Source organism: Ranitomeya variabilis, chromosome 2 (assembly GCF_051348905.1).
Source record: "Ranitomeya variabilis isolate aRanVar5 chromosome 2, aRanVar5.hap1, whole genome shotgun sequence".
NCBI lineage: Eukaryota > Metazoa > Chordata > Amphibia > Anura > Dendrobatidae > Ranitomeya > Ranitomeya variabilis.
The window spans coordinates 872,410,619-872,434,156 of record NC_135233.1 but is presented as its reverse complement, the minus strand read 5'-3'; the positions used below and the strand labels follow the sequence as shown (position 1 = coordinate 872,434,156).

The 23,538-nt window shown below is 45.9% G+C and overlaps 1 protein-coding gene across 1 annotated transcript in view; it reads left to right on the top strand.

The window, feature by feature from the left end:
• Positions 1–23,229, top strand: part of LOC143808064 (putative cation-transporting ATPase 13A4) — a 536,127-nt gene extending 512,898 nt beyond the window's left edge. Inside the window, exons 29-30 of the mRNA XM_077290323.1 lie at positions 3,823–3,903; positions 22,420–23,229. Coding sequence (XP_077146438.1) covers positions 3,823–3,903; positions 22,420–22,665 — 327 coding nt within the window. The 3' untranslated portion in view covers positions 22,666–23,229. The remainder of the gene's footprint in view (positions 1–3,822; positions 3,904–22,419) is intronic.
• Positions 23,230–23,538: the final 309 nt, after the last annotated feature.

Genomic DNA, 23,538 nt, shown 5'->3' with positions numbered 1-23,538 from the left:
ACACAGCTTAGCAGTCTATAGGAAACTTCAGAGGAAAATGCAATCACGCAGAAAGTCTATGAAGCACAATTATTCTTTAGGATACTTGACACGAATAAATCCTTGTCTTAGTCCAAACACAGATAGATAAGCTTATAAGGCAGTTCAAATCATATCTTAGCTCAACCAGGGAGGCCTGGTTAATAGTCTCAGGTTTTTGCAGAGCAGAAACAGCTTACATGTCCAGCAAATGAGATGGAAGTAAACACGAGCAGCAGATGAAGGAGGATTACTGGAAACTGGTGTATGCAGCAGGAACTCAGAGCAGAGTAGCAGGATCACCACACAGGTTCACAGGAGCAGGTATATAGCCAGGGAGTAATCAGAGGTCAGGAGCTGGATGCAAAGCTGAATACTCTAGCACAGACTGAAGGCTGGGGTTGAGTTTTATAGCAGGAAGACACAGTGCACATGAGACCAAAGACGTCATCTTGGAAAAGGGCAGTAATGCACAAAAGGTAAAAAATATTCCGAGTCCTGACATTTAGTCTCTCGATGTACAAAACTGATAGAGACATACCCAAGCAACTTGTAGCTGTAATTGCAGCAAAAGGTGGCGCAGCAAAGTATTACGTTAAAGGGGCCGAATAATATTGCACGCCCCACTTTTCAGTTTTTGAATTTCCACAAAAATTTAAAATAACCAATAAATTTCATTCAACTTCACAATTGTGTTCCACTTGTTGATTTTTCACCAAAAATTTACATTTGGTATCTTTATGTTTGAAGCATGAAATGTGGGAAAAGGCAGAAAAGTTCAAGGGAGCCGAATACTTTCGCAAGGCACTGTATAGTAAATTAATATTATGCATAAAAAGTTTGGTTTATATCTTCATCATTGTTGTTAGCTGTAACAGAAACCCTAGAGTCATCCTGAATCAGGTATAGGGGAGATAGACCTGCTTACCACTGATCCATTGACTATGACGGACAGCTTTGTGACATCTTGATGTCTAATTGTTTTGGTTGAGGTTATTGCTTTCAGCATAATATAAAACATCAAAGGTTAAAAAATGTGAAAAACTACTGCGCACCATATCGCTCCTCTCTCTCGTCCTCAGCTCCTCACTACCCATGTCGCATCTTCTTATCACTGCTGCAATTTCTGAATCCCCGGCCCTCCTAGATTGGCTATTCCAGTTCTGATGGGGCACTGGAAGTTCAAATTGCATATCATAACATCATGACGTTACATGAGCTTGTGTGAGCCATCCCAGGGTTTGTCAATGCAGGGGCTGGAGAGATGAGTGGTAAGGAGAGTTGTAGGATTTTTCTTTAATTTTTGCATCTCATGTTTACTGTGCTTGAGGGTTTGGAGAGAACATAAAACATAATGAAGGACATTTACTTCACAACAAATAACTTCTCTGCAAATCGAATTTCATGAGAAAATCCGTGTGGACAGGAGAATTAAAAATGTTCCTGATCCACTCATCGTTAGTCAAAGAACATTGTAACAGTGGTTCTAAAAGTGAACTCAGAATAAACAAGATGAATAAGATAGCTTTTATTATTTGCTATTGGAAAAAAAAGCAGTGTCTATAAGGAAATCCTTACAGCAAAAAATAGAGGCTGAGGTCTTTATTTCAGTGGTGTAACACTTGTTGGGCTTCATGCTGTAGTTTTGATAAAACACCTTTTTTCTGCTGTATCCTTGTTATGAACTGCTGCTGTGTAGTCGGTGATATTCATGATCTCCTGCTATCTCTATCCCTCACCATTGATTGGCATATTTCTTCCTATGTCTACAGAGAAATTTGTCAGTAAATGGTGCAGGCAGGATTATAAAAGGCACTTCAATGAGATAACTAGCAGATCTGCAGCAGATAAAATTAGATTTTTATGAAAATTGAAGCAAGGAGCCTCCTAAGTGACACCCTTTTGGAATCAGAGTTTCTGTCACTATTTTATGCTACCTACAGATAGGGAACCATGAATCTGATGACAAACTCACTTTTAAAGCCCATTGCATGCATATATACACTGCTCAAAAAAAATAAAGGGAACACTTAAACAACAGAATATAACTCCAAGTAAATCAAACTTCTGTGAAATCAAACCGTCCACTTAGGAAGCAACACTGTTTGACAATCAATTTCACATGCTGTTGTGCAAATGGAATAGACAACAGATGGAAATTATTGGCAATTATCAAGACACACTCAATATAGTGGCTCTGCAGGTGGGGAACACAGACCACATCTCAGTACCAATGCTTTCTGGCTGATGTTTTGGTCACTTTAAAATGCTGGTTGTGCTTTCACACTCGTGGTAGCAAGAGACGGACTCTACAACCCACACAAGTGGCTCAAGTAGTGCAGCTCATACAGGATGGCACATCAATGCAAGCTGTGGCAAGGATTGCTGTGTCTGTCAGCGTCGGGTCCAGAGGCTGGAGGGGCTACCAGGAGACAGGCCAGTACACCAGGAGATGTGGAGGGGGCCATAGGAGGGCAACAACCCAGCAGCAGGGCCGCTACCTCAGCCTTTGTGCAAGGATGAACAGGAGAACCACTGCCAGAGCCCTGCAAAATGACCTCCAGCAGGTCACAAATGTGCATGTGTCTGCGCAAACGGTTAGAAACCGACTCCATGAGGATGGCCTGAGTGCCCAAAATCCACAGATGGGGGTTGTGCTCATAGCCTTACACCGTTCAAAACGCTTGGCATTTGCCACAGAACACTAGGATTGGCAAATTTGCCACTGGTGCCTTGTGCTCTTCACAGATGAAAGCAGGTTCGCACTGAGCACATGTGACAGAGTCTGCAGACGCCTTGGAGAGCGATCTGCTGCCTGAAACATCCTTCAGCATGACCGGTTTGCCAGTGGGTCAATAATGGTGTGGGATGACATTTCTTTGGAAGGCCGCACAGCCCTCCATGTGCTCGCCAGAGGTAGCCTGACTCCCATTAGGTACCAAGATGAGATCCTCAGACCCCTTGTGAGACTATATGCTGATGCGGTTGGCCCTGAGTTCCTTTTAATGCAGGACAATGCCAGACCTCATGTGGCTGGAGCACGTCAGCAGTTCCTGCAAGATGAAGACATTAAAGCTATGGACTGGCCCGCCCATTCCCCAGACCTGAATCCGATTAAACACATCTGGGATATCATGTCTCGCACCATCCACCAACATCACGTTGCACCACAGACTGTCTAGGGGTTGCCAGATGCTTTAGTCCAGGTCTGGGAGGAGATCCCTCAGGAGACCATCTGCCTCCTCATCAGGAGCATACCCAGGCATTGTAGGGAGATCATACAGGCACTTGAAGGCCACACACACTACTGAGCATAATTTCCTTGTCTTGAGGCATTTCCACTGAAGTTGGATCAGCCTGTAACTTCATTTTCCAGTTGTATATTGAGCATCATTCCAACTCCCGAACTAATTATTTGTGATTTACGTTGATCATTTTTAGGTTTTATTGTTCTCAACACATTCCACTGTAATGAATAAATATTTACAACTGGAAAATTTAATTCAGTGATATCTAGGATGTGGGATTTTAGTGTTCCCTTTATTTTTTTTTAGCAGTGTATATTTCATATCCACACAGGCCTTCTGTTGAATTAATACAAATTCAAATATGATGCATCTTATTTTTTGTTAGAATCTGTGTCAATATGGTTAATTATAACATTATATTACAATTATATTAATTTTCTGATTTTTAACTTATCTTAAATATTAAAAATCAAAATAGTTTGATTCTTATGTATTTTTTAAGTATTATTGTTTGTATAAATCATTGTTTACTCATGTCTTTTTGTTCATTATTCAGCTTGTGTGTACTCCATATTACTGGAGAGTGTACATCTTGATCATTGTACTTCTTCTCTTCATGGTGTCATACATTGCGGAGGTAAATGTTCCTGGAGCATTTTATTCATCAACTATTTACTATGAAAAAAAAATCAAGCTAAATATTGCACTTCTTGCCATATTTATAAACTATACAGCGAGAGGAAAACATGCATTGATAGCGTTTTTTTGTGAAAAAAATGGAAATTTGGCGAAAATTTAGAAAATTTTGCAATTTTCCAAATTTTAATTTTCATCCCCTTAAATTAGAGAGTTATATTGCACAAAATAGTTAATAAATAACATTTTCCACATGTCTACTTTACTTCAACACAATTTTGGAACCAAATTTTTTTTTTGTTAGGAAGTTATAAAGGTTTAAAGTTGACCAACGATTTCTCATTTTTTCAACAAATTTTACAAAACCATTTTTTAGGGACCACATCACATTTGAAGTCACTTTGAGGGGTCTATATGATAAAAAAAATACCCAAAAGTGACAGCATTTAGTTTTTAAACTACACTGCTCAAGGTGCTCAAAACCACATTCAAGAAGTTTATGAACCCTTCAGGTACTTTACAGGAATTATTTGAATGTTTGAAAAAAAATGAACTTTTAACTTTTTTCAAAAAAATTTACCTCAGATCCAATTTGTTTTATTTTACTAAGGTAACAGGAGAAATTGGACCCTAAAATTTGTTGTACAATTTGTCCTAAGTACACCGATACCCCATGTATGCAGGTAAACCACTGTTTGGGCACATGACAGAGCTCGGTAGGGAAGAAGCGGCGTTTGACTTTTTCAATGCAAAATTGGCTGGAATTGAGATCAGACATCATATCGCATTTGGAGAGCCCCTGATGTGCCTAAACAGTGGAAACCCCACAAGTGACACCATTTTGGAAAGTAGATCCCCTAAGGAACTTGTCTAGATGTGTGGTGAGCACTTTGAACCCCCAAGTGCTTCACAGAAGTTTATAATATAGAGCCATAAAAATTAAAAATCTATTTTTTTTTCACAAAAATTTTTAATTTGCTAAGGGTAACAGGGGAAATTGGACAGTAAAAGATGTTGAGCAAATTTGTCCTGAGTACACTGATACCCCATATGTGGGGGTAAACCACTGTTTGGGTGCATGGCAGAGCTCGGAAGGGAAGGAGCATCTTTTTGGAATGAAGACTTTGATGGAATGGCCTGCGGGCGTCAAGTTGCGTTTGCAGAGCCCCTGATGTACCTAAACAGTAGTAACCCGCACAAGTGACCCCATTTTGGAAACTAGACCCCCAAAGGAACTTATCTAGATGTGTTGTGAGAACTTTGAACCCCCAAGTGTTTCACTAAAGTTTTTAACTCTGTAAAGATGTAAAGATAAAAAAATCATTTTTTTCCCACAGAAATTATTTTTTTAGCCCCCAAGTTTATATTTTCCCAAGGGTAACAAGAGAAATGGGACAGCAAAACTTGCTGTCCAATTTGTCCTGAGTATGATGATGCTCCATATGTGGGGGTAAACAACCATTTGGGAGCATGGCAGAGCTCGGAAGGGAAGGAGCACCGTTTGACTTTTTCAGTGCAGAATTGGCTGGAATTGAGATGAGACACCATATCGTGTTTGGAGCCCCCCTGATGTGCCTAATCAGTGGAAACACCCCAATTCTATCTCTAACCCTAACCACAACACACCCCTAACCCTAGTACCAACCCTAACCAAAACCCTAACCACATCCCTACCCCGAACACACCCCTAACCCTAATCCCAACCTTAACTACAACCCTAACCCCAACACACCCCTAACCCCAACACACCCCTAAACCTAATCCCAACCCTAACAATAACCCTAACCACATCCCTAACCCTGACACACCCCTAACCCTAATCCCAACCATAGCCCTAATCCTAACCGTATATGTAATCCAAACCCTAACACTGGAAACACCCCAATTCTAACTCTAACCCTAACCCCAACACACCCCTAACCCTAGTACCAACCCTAACCATAACCCTAACCACCCCCCTAACTCGAACACACCCCTAACCCTAATCCCAACCTTAACCACAACCCTAACCCCAACACACCCTTAACCCCAACACACCCCTAGCCCTAATCCCAACCCCAACCATAACCCTAACCACATCCCTAACCCTGACACACCCCTAACCCTAATCCCAACCCTAACCCTAATCCCAACTGTAAATGTAATCCAAACCCTAACCCCAAGTCTAGCCCCAACCCTAACTTTAGTCCCAACCCTAACAATAACTTTAGCCCCAGCCCTAACCCAAGCCCTAATCCTAATGGGAAAATTGAAATAAATACTTTTTTTATTTTATTATTTTTCCCTAACTAAGAGGGTGATAAAGGGGGTTTGATTTATTATTTAAAGCAGGTTTTTATGTTTGGCAGCTGTCACACACTAAAATACTTTATTTAAAAAAATAGTTTTTGCATCACCACATTTTGAGAGCTATAATTTTTCTATGTTTTGGCCCACATACTCATGTGAGATCTTGTAATTTGTGGGACGAGTTGACGTTTTCGGGCACATGACATTTTTTGATCGCTTTTTATTCTGATTTTTGTGAGGCAGAAAGAACAAAAACCAGCAATTCATGAATTTATTTTTTTGGGGGGGCGTTTATACATTCCGCATTTCGTAAAATTGATAGAACAGTTTTATTCTTTGCATCAGAACAATTACAGCGATACCTCATTTATATTTGTTTTATGTTTTGGCGCTTTTATACAATAAAAACAATTTTATAGAAAAAATAATTATTTTTGTATCGCTTTATTCTGAGAGCTATAACTTTTTTATTTTTGTGCTGATAATGCTGTGTGGCAGATCGTGTTTTGCGGGACAAGATTATGTTTTCAGCGGTACCATGTTTATTTATATCCGTTTTTTGATCGCGTGTTATTCCACCTTTTGTTCAGTGGTATAATGATAGAGCATTGTTTTTTTGCCTTTTTTTTTATTGTGTTCACTAAAGGGGTTAACTAGTGGAAAAATTTTATAGGTTGGGTCGTTACGGATGCGGCGATACCAAATATGTGTACTTTTATTGTTTTTTTTATTATTATTTACATAAATAAATGGACTTATTGGTAAAATATTTATTTGGGGATTTTCTTTATATATATTCTTACACATCATATATTTTTTTTAAACTTTATCACATTGTCCCAGGGTGGGACATCACTATATAAAGTCAGATCGCTGATCTGACACTTTGCAGAGTACTGTGTCAGATCAGCGATCTGACAGGCAGTGTAGGAGGCTTGTCAGCGCCTGCTTTCAGCAGGCGCTCGCAAGCCACCTCACTGCAGGATTCAGAAGGACCTCGTGGCCATCTTGGAGACAGGGGTCTCCATGGAGACCACAGAAACAACGCGATCGCTTTGCATTGTTCCGGTGGGTGCACGCAGAGAGTCCCCGTCCCTGCGCGATTGTTCTCTATGCCGCTGTCTGTACTAACAGCTGCATCATAGGTGTTAAATGCCCATGATCGGTGCTAGCTGACACCCGCACCTGATCACCGCAGCGCTCAGCGTGAGGCCGCATTGATCGTGCCGCCATACTAGTACTGCTCTGGTCAGAAATGCAGTTCCCGCAGAGCAGTAGTAGTACAGCGGAGGTCGGGAAAGGGTTAAAACTGTTCTCTATTTAAAAGGGAATTTGTGACCAGGTTTTTGCCATGTAATCTGACAGCACCATGAGGTAGGAGCTGAGACCATGCTCACAGTGACCTTAGTTTACTGAGTGCAGCAGTTATGATAGATTCACAGTTTTTCTCTGCTGCAGCTCTAAGAAAGCTCAGTTGTTGAGCTCTGTGTAATGCTGCCTACAGCAAACTGTTCTGTGTACCTTTTATGGTGACAAAGAGCTGCTAATCAGTGCTGGAGGTGTGGTTTGACTAGGATGCATGAGAACAGTTGTCCTGTAGTTAAAATCTCCTGTTGATAAAACACTGATTGTATTACAAAAGAAAAACACAGATCAGTAAGAGACACATCACTGTAATCAGAGCCTCTACACCTTCAATATGTTAGATCAATGGTGACCAAAATAACAGACTGCAATATACTGAGAGACCATGCGTTGTGGAATGGTAGATCTTGTAACTCCCCTGATTGCTAACTTGCTAAATTCAGTTGCCTCATCACAGGTTCCTTTTTTAGTGTCTCTACCACCACCTAACATTTATTGATGGTATTATAGACCTTTTGAGTCTTGACAAGAGATGAGAGAATATTTCAATATTTGGTTTGGATCACAATGGCCGAATTTGCAATATTTAATCATCAATTTAATCTCCGATTATAGCCAAATGTCATACACAGCACAAATGCTGGTGTTTCCCACACTGCGTGACAGTGGGGTTAACACAGCCATAGCGGTTCTGATTGGTGGCAATGTTACTGCTGTTTATCGCCATCACGCTGTCAGATGTTGGAGTTACCCTGCAGAGATATGGTGACCTGCAGTTAAAAGCCTACCGCAGATCAGCTGGTGCCGACTGATGAGATACTATTCCTCCCATCAGGCTACATCTGCTGTCACTGATAACAGTGATAGAAAGAACTGCTGATGGGAGAATTAAAAAAGTAAAAAGAAAAAAGCATGTAAATTAATTATCTATATATTCAAATAAAAAAAAGAAACACATTATACTCACTTAACACAAAATCCCTGAAGCCCATGTCTCCTGCAAAAAATGTAGAATAAAAAACAAAATATATTCACCTAAATGCCCAATCCCTGATGCCCATGTCTTCTATAAGAAATTAAAAATAATAAACCACCATACACTCATCAGTCCGCCCTTAGTCCACGTAATCCCGAGTGTCCCACGGCAATCTCATGTGTAGAACAGTCACTTCAGGAGATGTGAATACTCTAACTGGCCACTGGTGATACACTGATAGGAGCATCATTGCTCCCACAATGCATACCACTGAGCAGCCATTAGAAAGATCACTGGAGCTGATCAGCTGATTAACTTCGTTGAACTTTCTCATGCAGCGGTGGTGATGTAAGTCAGATCACCGGAGCTGATCAGCTGATGGGCTCCAGTGAAATTTCTCACTGCAGCTCAGTGCTATACTGTGCAGGAGCGATTACCTCCTGTGTTAGTGTTAAAGCCGGCTGTCTTTGAGAGCAATTATATCAGTGACTGCTCTCAAACTCTTCAAGATCATTGTGGACATTATGGATTATTATCTTCTTGGAGGGCAGGCTACAAATATTGTGGTTTATTATTTTATTTTTGTTGCAGGAGATGTTGGCATCAGTGGATTAGACATTCTGTGAGTATGGTTTAATTTAGATTCCGTAAAGGAGTCCGTGTCATCATTTCAATTAAACGACTATTCTGGGTGTGTGTTTTTTATAATATTGCTATGAGGTTAGTGATGGAGGAGTCTTATAGAAGCCTCTCCATTGCAAAAATATGGGCTTGATATCATCTGACAATACAAAGGTGACATCAACCCCCCAACCATTACCCCACTTGCAACCAATACTGGGCAAGTCAGAACAGCAAGTTTAAGCACCAGATTTGGGGCATCTTTAAAACGTGGCTGAGAGCTGATGTTTTTAGTCTGGGAGAGAGCCAATATCCATGGTCCCTTCCTAGGTTATTGTAACAACTCTGTTGGCATCACGGCATGGCCTCTCATCTTTCACACTATCTTACCCACTGCTCCAGGTCATGATGAGGTTTCTGTTTCTTGCCTGCTCCATATTCTGTGCCTCTGCTCCCTGCATGCTTCCTGGCTGTGTGCATAGGGGGGCGGCGCCTGAACTCTCTGGTTCTTATAAAAATCAGGTGCACCTGTCTAATCTGTTCCTGACCAATTACCAAGAGGCCTCCAGGGCTTGTGCAATGTGTTAGCTCAGTTTGTGTTTAGCTTCTGAGTTACCAGGCCTTGCTCTGTTATTCCCTCTCTAGAGGGTTTTCTCCTTGCCTCCTTGCCTTGCCTTGACCTTGTTTGTCTGCCCTCCAGGAGGCTGTATATCCTGGTCCCTGTGTCATTGTTCTTGTACCTTGTCTTGTTCCATTACCTTGTCTGTGCTTAGTCCTATCTCTGTCTCCTTGTCTGTGACTTCCTTCCCTGCTGTGTCTTTCCTTATGTTCTCAGTCTGCTAATGCTCCACACTCTTGCGGCTCTGCCTGCTCTGAACCCTTGTGACTTTGCCTGGGCTTCGCTCTCTTGCAACTTTGCCTCTGCTCCGCACTCCTGCAGTTCTGCTCCGTTCTACTCTACTCTGCTGCTGCAGAGACTTAGCTTTTGCTGCTGCAGAAACCTCTTGCTGCAGCTCCTCTCCGCATTCCTTGCAGTTCCGCTCTGCTTAGCTTCTGTTGCTGCTCCATTTACTGCTGCTCTACCATTCCTATCCCCAGCCTTGCGGTTCTCTCCTTTGTGAACAGGTCCCAACCTGTTCCTTCCCACTACATTCCTTCCTGCTTGTTTCCGTACCTGCACCTCCTGTGTGAACAGGTCCCAACCTGTTCCTTCACACTCCATTCCTTCCTGCTTGTTTCCGTACCTGCATCTTCTGTGTGAACAGGTCCCAACCTGTTCCTTCATACTTCATTCCTTCCTGCTTGTTTTCTTACCTGCACCTCCTGTGTGAACAGGTCCCTACCTGTTCCTTCATACTACATATCCGTACCTGCACCTCCTGTGTGAACAGGTCCCTACCTGTTCCTTCATACACCACACCAACCTGCCCTGTGTCTCTGCCATTCCTGCCAGCCCTGTGTCTCTGCCATTCCTGCCAGCCCTGTGTCTCTGCCATTCCTGCCAGCCCTGTGTCTTTGCTGTTCCTGCCAGCCCTGTGTCTCTGCCGTGCCTGCCAGCCCTGTGTCTCTGTCGTGCCTGCAAGCCCTGTGTTTCTGCCATTCCTGCCAGTCCTGTCTCTGCCAGCTCTGTGTCTCTGCCATGCCTGCCAGCCCTGTGTTTCTGCCAGTCCTGTGTCTCTGCCAGCCTTGTGTCTCAGCCGTGCCAGCCTACTCATCTGAGTTTCATCCATGCTCATCTGCTAGTCCTGCCTGATGCACACACCTGTCCTAGTGTTCCTATTCTCCAAGTGGGATCAGCAGCCACAGTCAGACAACACCCTGGAGTAGCACCAGGCAGCTGCCTACCGCACAAGCCTGACCTCACCATCAGAGGCTCCAGTGAAAACCAAGGCAGCTGTCAGTCATGCCCCTTCCAGGGTAGTCTGGTTCATGGCACAGTGGGGCCACAAACCCCCTTGGCTCATGCCCATCAGTCAGGGCGTGAGTGTGACAGTTATTAATATCAGCCCGCAGTTGTCTCTCTAGTCTTTGCTAGTTAAATTTTATAGGGAGACACTATGTCAATTGTTTTCTGGAGTCCCCCTGTAAACTAGCCAGTAAAAGCAAATAGCTATGAGCTGACATTAATAGCCTGGGAAATTTTATGGCTATTGGTTCCTTCCCAGAATGTTAACATCAGCCCACAGCTGTTGATTTTTCTTTTCTGCTGGTTGTGAAAATTACACAGGAGCCCACACAATTTTTTCCATTTTTTGGTAAAAAATGAACAGTTGTTTGGTTACAGCCTATGTTGTTCATTCTATTAACGCTCCTACATAGTCTGGTTACAGTGTGTATGCACGTGAGTGCATTTACTTACTGTTTTAGTGATGAGTGTGTCTGGCTGACAGCTTTTCATGACTAAACTTAGGGCTTAGTGTCAATGACAGCGGCTGACACCTAACCCTAATCTCATTACCCTGAAGCTACTGCATCAGAATGAAAAATAAGGTGCTGTACCTAGAAATTACATTACAAAACTTTTTTAAAAATATCTTAATTTAGCTAAAAAAGCCTTCATTTCTGTACAAAAATGCATGCAAAAAATGTATGCAAAAAATGCATGCAAAACCGCGTCGAAAATGCATGAAAAAACACGTGAAAAATGTGTTTTTGCTGCAGTGTTTTTGCTGCCAAGAGATGCAGAAACCTTGCAGAAATTTTGGCAAGCAAATATTCAACATGCCCACATACCCTAATACTGGAGTCACATTAGCGATTTTAAAATGGGTCCAATTTTGTTCTTGCAAAGTCAGACAAGTGTAATGCAAGGGTCATGCATTTTACATGCAATTTTTAACACCTTGCCTCCAATTTACCGTATTTTTCGGACTATAAGACGCACCTGGTTATAAGACGCACCCCCAAATTTGGTGAAGAAAAAGAGAAAAAAATATTTTTTTATGTTAAATGGCGGTCTGTCTTATAATGCCAGTGTCCGTCTTACAAATCATATGTTCCTCATCCTGGTATCTATATAACCCCCATCCTTGTGCTGGCACATGCCCCCCTGTGCTACTGTCAGGCACATGCCTCCCTAGTCACTATATGCCCCCTGTACTGCTGGCACACACATGCCCCCCTGGTTGACTATATGCCCCCCTTTGCTGCTGGCAGGCACATGCCCCCCTGGGTCACTATATGCCCCTTGTGCTGGCATGGACATCCCCCTGTGCTGCTGGCAGGCACATGCCCCCCAGTAACAATATGCTCCCCTGTGCTGCTGACAGGTACAGCCCCCCAGTCACTGTATGCCCCCCAGTGCTGCTGGCAGGTACAGGCCCCCCTGGTGACTATATGCCCCCTGTGCTGCTGGCACACACATGCCCCTCTGTGCTGCTGGCAGACACATTCCCCCTTGTGCTGCTGGCAGACACAAGCTCCCCCTGTGCTGCTGGCAGACACATGCCTCCCTGTGCTGCTGGCAGACACATGCCTCCCCTGTGCTGCTGGCAGACACATGCCTCCCTGTGCTGCTGGCAGACACATGCCCCCCTGTGCTGCTGGCAGACACATGCCCCCCCTGTGCTGCTGGCAGACACATGCCACCCTGTGCTGCTGGCAGACACATGCCCCCCCTGTGCTGCTGGCAGACACATGCCCACCTGTGCTGCTGGCAGGCACATGCCACCCCCCTGCTGCTGGCAGACACATGCTTCCCCCCCTCTGCTGCTGGTAGGCACATGCCACTGTTATGACCCCAATGGCGAGGGTCTCAGAGGAACGTGGAAGTCTGCAGAATACAAAAATCCAGCTCATAGGGCAGTGGTAACTGGGTTGACCATATATCTACTCCTAACGCCAACACTAGAAGTAGCCGGGAATCATTCCTACGTTGATTCTAGATGACACGCGCCAGCCGGAGAATCTAGCTACCCCTAGTAGAGGAAAACAAAGACCTTTCTTGCCTCCAGAGAAGGGGACCCCAAAGCTGGATAGAAGCCCCCCACAAATAATGACGGTGAGGTAAGAGGAAATGACAAACACAGAAATGAACCAGGTTTAGCACAGAGAGGCCCGCTTACTGATAGCAGAATAAAGAAAGGTAACTTATATGGTCAACAAAAACCCTATCAAAATCCACACTGGAAATTCAAGAACCCCCGAACCGTCTAACGGTCCGTGGGGAGAACACCAGCCCCCTAGAGCTTCCAGCAAAGGTCAGGATGTAGATATGGAACAAGCTGGACAAAAAATACAAAACCAAAACAAATAGCAAAAGGCAAAAGGCAGACTTAGCTGATATAACTGGAACCAGGATCAGTAGACAAGAGCACAGCAGACTAGCTCTGATTACTACGTTGCCAGGCATTGAACTGAAGGTCCAGGGAGCTTATATAGCAACACCCCTAACTAACGACCCAGGTGCGGATAAAAGGAATGACAGAAAAACCAGAGTCAAAAAACTAGTAACCACTAGAGGGAGCAAAAAGCAAATTCACAACAGCCACCCACCTGCTGCTGGCAGACACATGCCCTCCCTGTGCTGCTGGCAGACACATGCCCTCCTGCGCTGCTGGCAGACACATGCCTGTTGTGAACTCCATTTTCAGGCTCCCTCTTGTGGTCACAGATGGTATTGTGTGACTTTGGTTTTTTGGCTCCCCCTGGTGGTTTGGTTTATTATCCTGCGGGTCTGCTGGATCAGCTGCCTCGTTATTCACCAGGGAGGCTCCTATTTAGCTCTGCTTCACTTCCACTTGTTGCCGGCTGTCAATGTATTCAGTGTTATTCTGATTACTCCTGATTATCTCGTTTTCTGCCTCTTCAGGATAAGCTAAGTTCTGTTTGAATATTTTTTGCTCATCTGCCTGCAATATGATTTCTGTGTATGATGAGTCTAGTCCAGCTTGCTAACATATGATTTCTTTTTGCTGGTAAGCTCTGGGGTACGGAGTTGCTTCCCCCGCACCGTTAGTTGGTGCGGGGGCTCGAGCAATCTCTGCGTGGATATTTTGAATAGGGTTTTTTATTGACCGCACAGTTTCCTTCCTATTTTCTGCTATCTAGTATTAGCGGGCCTCATTTGCTAAATCTGATTTCATCTCTGCATTTGTGCTTTCCCCTTAACTCACCGTTAATATTTGTGGGGGGGCTATTCTATATCTTTGGGGTCATTCCACTGAGGCAAGTGAGGACGTACTTTCCCTCCAGGAATAGTCAGTTTCTCAGGCCATGACGAGACGTCTAGGATTTTTTAGGTAACGTTCCACGGCTGCCTATAGTTGTTTGCGGATAGGATCAGGTTGCGGTCAATCTAGTTACCACTTCCCCAGAGCAAGTAGTCTGTTCAATTACTTAGCTAGTCCGACCTGCGATCCTTGCCACTAGGATCATAACAGTACAGCCGGCCTATAAAGTGTTAATTGCATGGCAGAAGCAGGAGAAAAGAAGCTTGGAGATATTTTTTTTTTTTTTTTTGCTGCCGTGTGTCTAGCTGCTGTGTGTCTGGCTTCTCTTCTCCTCTTAATCTTGGTGTGGCTCTGAGTTCAGCTGCTGATATGGATATCCAGAGTTTAGCCTCCAGTGTAGATCATCTTGCTGCAAGGGTACAAAGTATTCAGGATTTTGTTGTGCACAGTCCTATGTCAGAGCCTAGAATACCTATTCCGGAGTTGTTTTCTGGAGATAGATCTAGGTTCCTGAATCTTAAGAACAATTGCAAGTTGTTTCTTTCTTTGAAACCTCGTTCCTCTGGGGATTCTGTTCAGCAAGTTAAGATTATTATTTCTTTCTTGCGTGGCGATCCTCAAGATTGGGCTTTCGCATTGGCTCCAGGGGATCCTGCATTGCTCAGTGTGGATGCGTATTTTCTGGCCCTTGGATTGCTCTATGAGGAACCTAATCTTGAGAACTCTCTCAGGGGCAAGATGATGCAGAGGTGTACTGCCAGAAATTTCGGAAATGGTCGGTGCTTACTCAATGGAATGAGTGTGCCCTGGCTGCAAATTTCAGAAAAGGTCTTTCTGAAGCCATTAAAGGGAACCTGTCACCCCGTTTTTTCGGTATGAGATAAAAATACCGTTAAATAGGGCCTGAGCTGTGCATTACAATAGTGTAGTTTGTGTACCCCGATTTCCCACCTATGCTGCCGAAATACGTTACCGAAGTAGTCGTTTTCGCCTGTCAATCAGGCTGGTCAGGTCAAAAGGGTGTGGTGTCCTCCCCCAGATCTTGCGTAGTGTTCCGTTGGTGGCGTAGTGGTGTGCACATGCCCAAGGTCCCGAATCCTCTGCCAGGGGTGTGAAAACAACAGCGATGTCCGTTATTCCATTGGTGGTCGGTGGGCGCGGCCATCTTGCTTTGGCCGCAGAATCGGCGCTCTGCTGGCCGCGGCTTCAGGAAAATGGCCGCGGGCATCCGCGCGTGCGCAGATGGCTATCGCGGCGGCCATTTTCGTGAAGCCGAGATGCGAATTCTGCTTCACGAAAATGGCCGCCGCGATAGCCATCTGCACACGCGCGGATGCCCGCGGCCATTTTCCTGAAGCCGCGGCCAGCAGAGCGCCGATTCTGCGGCCAAAGCAAGATGGCCGCGCCCACCGACCACCAATGGAATAACGGACATCGCTGTTGTTTTCACACCCCTGGCAGAGGATTCGGGACCTTGGGCATGCACACACCACTACGCCACCAACGGAACACTACGCAAGATCTGGGGGAGGACACCACACCCTTTTGACCTGACCAGCCTGATTGACAGGCGAAAACGACTACTTCGGTAACGTATTTCGGCAGCATAGGTGGGAAATCGGGGTACACAAACTACACTATTGTAATGCACAGCTCAGGCCCTATTTAACGGTATTTTTATCTCATACCGAAAAAACGGGGTGACAGGTTCCCTTTAAGAATGTCATGGTGGGGTTCCCTACGCCTGCAGGTCTGAATGAGTCAATGACTCTGGCCATTCAGATTAATCGGCGTTTGCGGGAGCGCAAACCTGCGCACCATTTGGCGGTGTCTTCTGAACAGACACCTGAGTCTATGCAATGTGATAGAATTCTGAACAGAAGTGAACGGCAAAATTATAGACGGCAAAATGGGTTGTGCTTTTACTGTGGTGACTCAGCTCATGTTATCTCAGCATGCTCTAAGCACACAAAAAAGATTGATAAATCTGTCACCATCGGTACTTTACAGCCTAAGTTTATTTTGTCTGTTACCCTGATTTGTTCCCTGTCATCTTACCCGGTTATGGCTTTTGTGGATTCAGGTGCTGCCCTGAGTCTGATGGATTTGTCATTTGCCAGGCGCTGTGGTTTTGTTTTGGAGCCTTTAAAATTCCCTATTCCACTAAGGGGAATTGATGCTACACCATTGGCTACGAATAAACCTCAGTACTGGACACAAGTGACCATGTGCATGACTCCTGTTCATCAGGAGGTGATTCGCTTTCTTGTATTGCATAATTTGCATGATGTTTGTCGTGTTGGGCCTGCCATGGTTGCAGACTCATAATCCAGTCTTGGATTGGAAAGCAATGTCTGTGTCAAGTTGGGGTTGTCAGGGAATTCATGGCGACGCTCCTGTGGTGTCAATTGCTTCATCCACTCCTTCTGAGGTCCCTGCGTTTTTGTCAGATTACCAGGATGTATTTGATGAGCCAAACTCAGTTCTCTACCTCCTCATAGGGATTGTGATTGTGCTATAAATTTGATTCCTGGTAGTAAGTATCCTAAGGGACGACTTTTCAATTTGTCAGTGCCGGAGCATGCTGCTATGCGGAGTTATATAAAGGAGTCTTTGGAGAAAGGACTTATTTGCCCCTCCTCCTCCCCTCTTGGTGCGGGGTTCTTTTTTGTGGCTAAGAAGGATGGTTCCTTGAGACCTTGTATTGATTATCGCCTTCTAAACAAAATCACGGTCAAATTTCAGTATCCTTTGCCATTGTTATCTGATCTGTTTGCTCGCATTAGGGGGTCTAGTTGGTTCACCAAGATAGATCTTCGTGGTACGTATAACCTTGTGCGTATTAAGCAGGGTGATGAATGGAAAACTGCATTTAATACGCCCGAAGGCCATTTTGAGTACTTGGTGATGCCTTTTTGACTTTCTAACGCTCCTTCTGTCTTTCAGTCCTTTATGCACGACATCTTCCGCGAATATCTGGATAAATTTATGATTGTGTATCTGGATGATATTCTGGTTTTTTCGGATGATTGGGAGTCCCATGTTAAGCAGGTCAGGATGGTGTTTCAGGTCCTGCGTGCCAATGCTTTATTTGTGAAGGGCTCAAAATGTCTTTTTGGAGTCCAGAAGGTTTCTTTTTTGGGTTTCATTTTTTCTCCTTCTGCTATTGAAATGGACCCAGTCAAGGTTCAGGCTATTCATGACTGGACTCAGCCTACATCTGTTAAGAGTCTTCAGAAGTTCTTGGGTTTTGCTAATTTTTACCGTCGCTTCATCGCTAATTTTTCTGGTGTTGTTAAGCCATTGACGGATTTGACCAAGAAGGGTTCTGATGTTACTAATTGGTCTCCTGCGGCTGTGGAGGCCTTTCAGGAGCTGAAGCGCCGGTTTTCTTCGGCTCTGGTCTTATGTCAGCCAGACGTCTCCCTTCCTTTCCAGGTCGAGGTTGATGCTTCTGAGATTGGAGCGGGGGCTGTTTTGTCGCAGAGAAGCTCTGATGGCTCTGTGATGAAGCCATGTGCTTTCTTTTCAAGAAAGTTTTCGCCTGCCTAGCGGAATTATGATGTTGGTAATCGGGAGTTGTTGGCTATGAAGTGGGCATTTGAGGAGTGGCGACATTGGCTCGAGGGAGCTAAGCATCATGTGGTGGTCTTGACTGATCACAAGAATTTGATTTATCTCGAGTCGGCCGAGCGGCTGAATCCTAGACAGGCTCGTTGGTCGTTGTTTTTCTCTCGTTTTGATTTCGTGGTCTCATACCTGCCTGGTTCGAAGAATGAGAAGGCTGATGCTCTTTCTAGGAGTTTTGTGCCTGACTCTCCTGGTGATTCAGAGCCAGCTGGTATCCTCAGAGAAGGGGTGATTTTGTCTGCCATCTCCCCAGATTTGCGACGAGTGCTGCAGGAGTTTCAGGCGGATAGACCTGACCGTTGTCTACCGGAGAGACTGTTTGTCCCGGATAGATGGACCAGCAGAGTTATTTCCGAGGTTCATTCTTCGGTGTTGGCAGGCCATCCTGGGATTTTTGGTACCAGAGATTTGGTGGCTAGGTCCTTCTGGTGGCCTTCCTTGTCACGGGATGTGCGTTCCTTTGTGCAGTCTTGTGGAATTTGTGCTCGGGCTAAGCCTTGCTGTTCTCGTGCCAGTGGCTTGTTGTTGCCTTTGCCTGTCCCGAAGAGGCCTTGGACGCACATTTCCATGGATTTTATTTCAGATCTCCCTGTCTCTCAGAGAATGTCGGTCATTTGGGTGGTGTGTGATCGTTTTTCTAAAATGGTCCATTTGGTGCCCTTGCCTAAGTTGCCTTCCTCCTCCGAGTTGGTTCCTCTGTTTTTTCAAAATGTGGTTCGTTTGCACGGGATCCCTGAAAATATTGTTTCCGACAGAGGATCCCAGTTTGTGTCTAGATTTTGGCGGACCTTTTGTGCTAAGATGGGCATTAATTTGTCTTTTTCGTCGGCCTTCCATCCTCAGACGAATGGCCAAACCAAGCGCACTAATCAGACTTTGGAAACCTATTTAAGATGTTTTGTTTCTGCTGATCAGGACGACTGGGTGACTTTTTTGCCATTGGCCGAGTTTGCCCTTAATAATCGGGCTAGTTCTGCTACTTTGGTTTCGCCTTTTTTTTGTAATTCAGGGTTTCATCCTCGTTTTTCCTCGGGTCAGGTGGAGTCTTCTGACTGTCCTGGAGTGGATGTTGTGGTGGATAGGTTGCATCAGATTTGGAATCATGTGGTGGACAATTTGAAGCTGTCACAAGAGAAGGCTCAGCGCTTTGCCAACCGCCGTCGCTGTGTGGGTCCCCGACTTAGCGTTGGGGATTTGGTGTGGTTGTCTTCTCGCTTTGCTCCTATGAAGGTCTCCTCTCCTAAGTTTAAGCCTCGGTTTATCGGTCCTTATAAGATTTTGGAAGTACTTAACCCTGTGTCATTTCGTTTGGACCTCCCGGCATCGTTTGCTATTCATAATGTGTTCCATCGGTCGTTGTTGCGGAGGTATGTGGTGCCTGTGGTTCCTTCGGTTGAGCCTCCTGCCCCTGTGCTGGTTGAGGGAGAATTGGAATACGTGGTGGAGAAGATCTTGGATTCTCGTATTTCTAGACTAAGGCTTCAGTATTTGGTTAAGTGGAAAGGCTATGGTCAGGAGGATAATTCCTGGGTTGTCGCCTCTGATGTTCATGCGGCCGATTTGGTTCGTGCCTTCCATGTGGCTCACCCTGATCGCCCTGGGGGTTTTGATGAGAATTCGGTGACCCCTCCTCAAAGGGGGGGTACTGTTGTGAACTCTGTTTTCAGGCTCCCTCTTGTGGTCACAGATGGTATTGTGTGACTTTGGTTTTTTGGCTCCCCCTGGTGGTTTGGTTTATTATCCTGCGGGTCTGCTGGATCAGCTGCCTCGTTATTCACCAGGGAGGCTCCTATTTAGCTCAGCTTCACTTCCACTTGTTGCCGGCTGTCAATGTATTCAGTGCTATTCTGATTACTCCTGATTATCTCATTTTCTGCCTCTTCAGGATAAGCTAAGTTCTGTTTGAATATTTTTTGCTCATCTGCCTGCAATATGATTTCTGTGTATGATGAGTCTAGTCCAGCTTGCTAACATGTGATTTCTTTTTGCTGGTAAGCTCTGGGGTACGGAGTTGCTTCCCCCGCACCGTTAGTTGGTGCGGGGGCTCGAGCAATCTCTGCGTGGATATTTTGAATAGGGTTTTTTATTGACCGCACAGTTTCCTTCCTATTTTCTGCTATCTAGTATTAGCGGGCCTCATTTGCTAAATCTGATTTCATCTCTGCGTTTGTGCTTTCCCCTTAACTCACCGTTAATATTTGTGGGGGGCTATTCTATATCTTTGGGGTCATTCCACTGAGGCAAGTGAGGACGTACTTTCCCTCCAGGAATAGTCAGTTTCTCAGGCCATGACGAGACGTCTAGGATTTTTTAGGTAACGTTCCACGGCTGCCTATAGTTGTTTGCGGATAGGATCAGGTTGCGGTCAATCTAGTTACCACTTCCCCAGAGCTAGTAGTCTGTTCAGTTACTTAGCTAGTCCGACCTGCGATCCTTGCCACTAGGATCATAACACATGCCCCCCTTTGCTGCTGGCAGACACATGCCCCCCCTGTGCTGCTGGCAGACACATGCCCCCTGTGCTGCTGGCAGACACATGCCCCCCGTGCTGCTGGCTGACACATGCCCCCCATGCTGCTGGCAGACACATGCCCCCCAGTGCTGCTGGCAGACACATGCCCCCCTGTGCTGCTGGCAGACCCATGCACCCCCTGTGCTGCTGGCATGCACATGCCCCCCTGTGCTTGCTGGCAGACACATGCCCCCTGTGCTGCTGGCAGACACATGCCCCCCTGTGCTGCTATCAGGCAGATGCCACCCCCCTGCTGCTGGCAGACATATGCTTCCCCCCCTCTGCTGCTGGCAGGCACATGCCATCCCCTGCTGCTGGCAGACACATGCCCCCCCTGTGCTGCTGGCAGACACATGCCCCCTGTGCTGCTGGCAGACACATGCCCCCCGTGCTGCTGGCTGACACATGCCCCCCATGCTGCTGGCAGCACATGCCCGCCAGTGCTGCTGGCAGACACATGCCCCCCTGTGCTGCTGGCAGACCCATGCACCCCCTGTGCTGCTGGCATGCACATGCCCCCCTGTGCTTGCTGGCAGACACATGCCCCCTGTGCTGCTGGCAGACACATGCCCCCCTGTGCTGCTATCAGGCAGATGCCACCCCCCTGCTGCTGGCAGACATATGCTTCCCCCCCTCTGCTGCTGGCAGGCACATGCCACCCCCTGCTGCTGGCAGACACATGCCCCCCGTGCTGCTGGCAGGCACATGCCCCTCCCTGTGCTGCTGGCTGGCACATGCTCCTCCCCCTGTGCTGCTGGCAGGCACATGCTCCCCCTGTGTTGCTGGCAGGCACATGCTCCCCCTGTGCTGCTGGCAGGCATATGCCCCCTGTGCTGCTGGCAGGCACATGCCCCCCACGCTGCTGGCAGGCATATGCCCCTCCCTGTGCTGCTGGCAGGCACATGCTCCTCCCCCTGTGCTGCTGGCAGGCACATGCTCCCCCCTGTGCTACTGGAAGGCACATGCTAACCCCCCTTTGCTTCTGGCAGGCACATGCTCCCCCCGGTGCTGCTGGCAGGCATATGCCCCCTGTGCTGCTGGCAGGCACATGCTCCCCCCTGTGCTACTGGCAGGCGCATGCTCCCCTGTACTGCTGGCAGACAAATGCCCCCCCTGTGCTGCTGGCAGACACATGCCCACCTGTGCTGCTGGCAGGCACATGCTCCCCCCTGTGATGCTGGCAGGCACTTGCTCCCCCACTGTGCTGCTGGCAGGCACATGCTCCCCCTGTGCTGCTGGCAGGCACATGCTCCCCCTGTGCTGCTGGCAGGCACATGCTCCCCCCTGTGCTGCTGGCAGGCACATGCTCCCCCTGTGCTGCTGGCAGGCACATGCTCCCCCCTGTGATGCTGGCAGGCACTTGCTCCCCCACTGTGCTGCTGGCAGGCACATGCTCCCCCTGTGCTGCTGGCAGGCACATGCTCCCCCTGTGCTGCTGGCAGGCACATGCTCCCCCCTGTGCTGCTGGCAGGCACATGCTCCCCCCTTTGCTGCTGGCAGGCACATGCCCCTCCCTGTGCTGCTGGCAGGCACATGCCCCTCCCTGTGCTGCTGGCAGGTACATGCTCCCCCCTGAGCTGCTGGCAGACACATGCTCCCCCCTCCCTGTGCTGCTGGCAGACACATGCTCCCCCCCTCCCTGTGCTGCTGGCAGGCACATGATAAAATAACAAACACTTAACTCACCTTCCTCTGATGTATCCATGCTCACCCACAGACCCTTACAACTCCTCATAGTTTGGTGATAAGGTGCCTTGAGAGTGACCTTGTCTCTGTTGGCTATGGTATTGTATTCTCTCAAATAAATTATTTATTTACTTGGGACTGCTTTTGCTGATAAGAAAAGAACACCACAAGAGCTAACAATTTTGTATACATCCCATATACTTATTAGTGCGAACTCTTTATACTGCCATTTGGGACCAACTATTTTTTTATTTTTATTTTTCCTAGATGTGGTTTATTGAAAATAGAAAACTCTGGCTCAGGATAAAGCGACTGTTTCACTACAAATCAAAAAGCAAATACAGAGAGTTGCAAAGAAAAATACAGAAAGATCCAGATTGGCCTCCACAGAACAGAATGGACTATGCCATCCAAAATGGCACTGCAGAGGATTGGAGCATTTTAACTTACAGTAACCCCCATTGTAGCATTGAACCAAATGATTCTGAAAAAACAATTGTAACTGTAATGTAAATACAGCAAATGTGAAAAGGGATACTTCTTTTGCTAGTGAAATGCACTGAACCTAATAAATAGGATGGGTCATACATTTGAGATCAGTTGAGGTCCATTATGCCAAGTTCTGCAATTAGTAAGAGACAAAGTTTAGTACTCGGCAGCAGTCGCTAAGCAATGTATGGTGCTGCTGAGTTTTTCCCCCGTAGATTGCTTATATCTAGTCACTGAAGATTTTAGCTGATCGGTTGGTGTACCCCTTGTACCCTGATCTCTTATTGATGGCCTACTCTATGATTATGTCAGTCTCAGACAACCCCTATAGTAATACTTGGAGCCGAGCTAAGCAAAATATCCCTATGCAGTTAGCTTTAGTTACAAGGCAAAAGCAATATAGCACTGTACTTTAATTTTTTATGTATATATTACCAAAATCTATATACAATTTTGCTATAATGTGAGTTAAATAAGATGATGCATATCCATAAAAGAATGATATACCCACTTTTAGGCCTCATTCAGATATCCATTTTTCACATATGTGTTAAATTGGTGGTTTTCGCTTACATAATACAAAGCTGTTATATTCTATGTGGTTGTTCATATGTGTGTATTTTTTTGCTGACTGTATCAGTAACAAAAATCAGAGACATCTTTTTTTACCAGCATCATGGATGAAAATCGTTTAGAGCACACAGATGCCATCAATGCTGTCTGTGTGCTGTCCATGTGCTGTCTGTGATTGATATTGTAGCACGTTGAGTATTTGGTGGAATGCAGTGGATCCAGGCATGGAATGCAGTCGATATTCATTCCCTTAAGTTGCGGGGACATGCAAAAGCCTGGCAGCTGCAGCAACCGGTGACTGCGGCTAAGGCCTCTTTCACACGT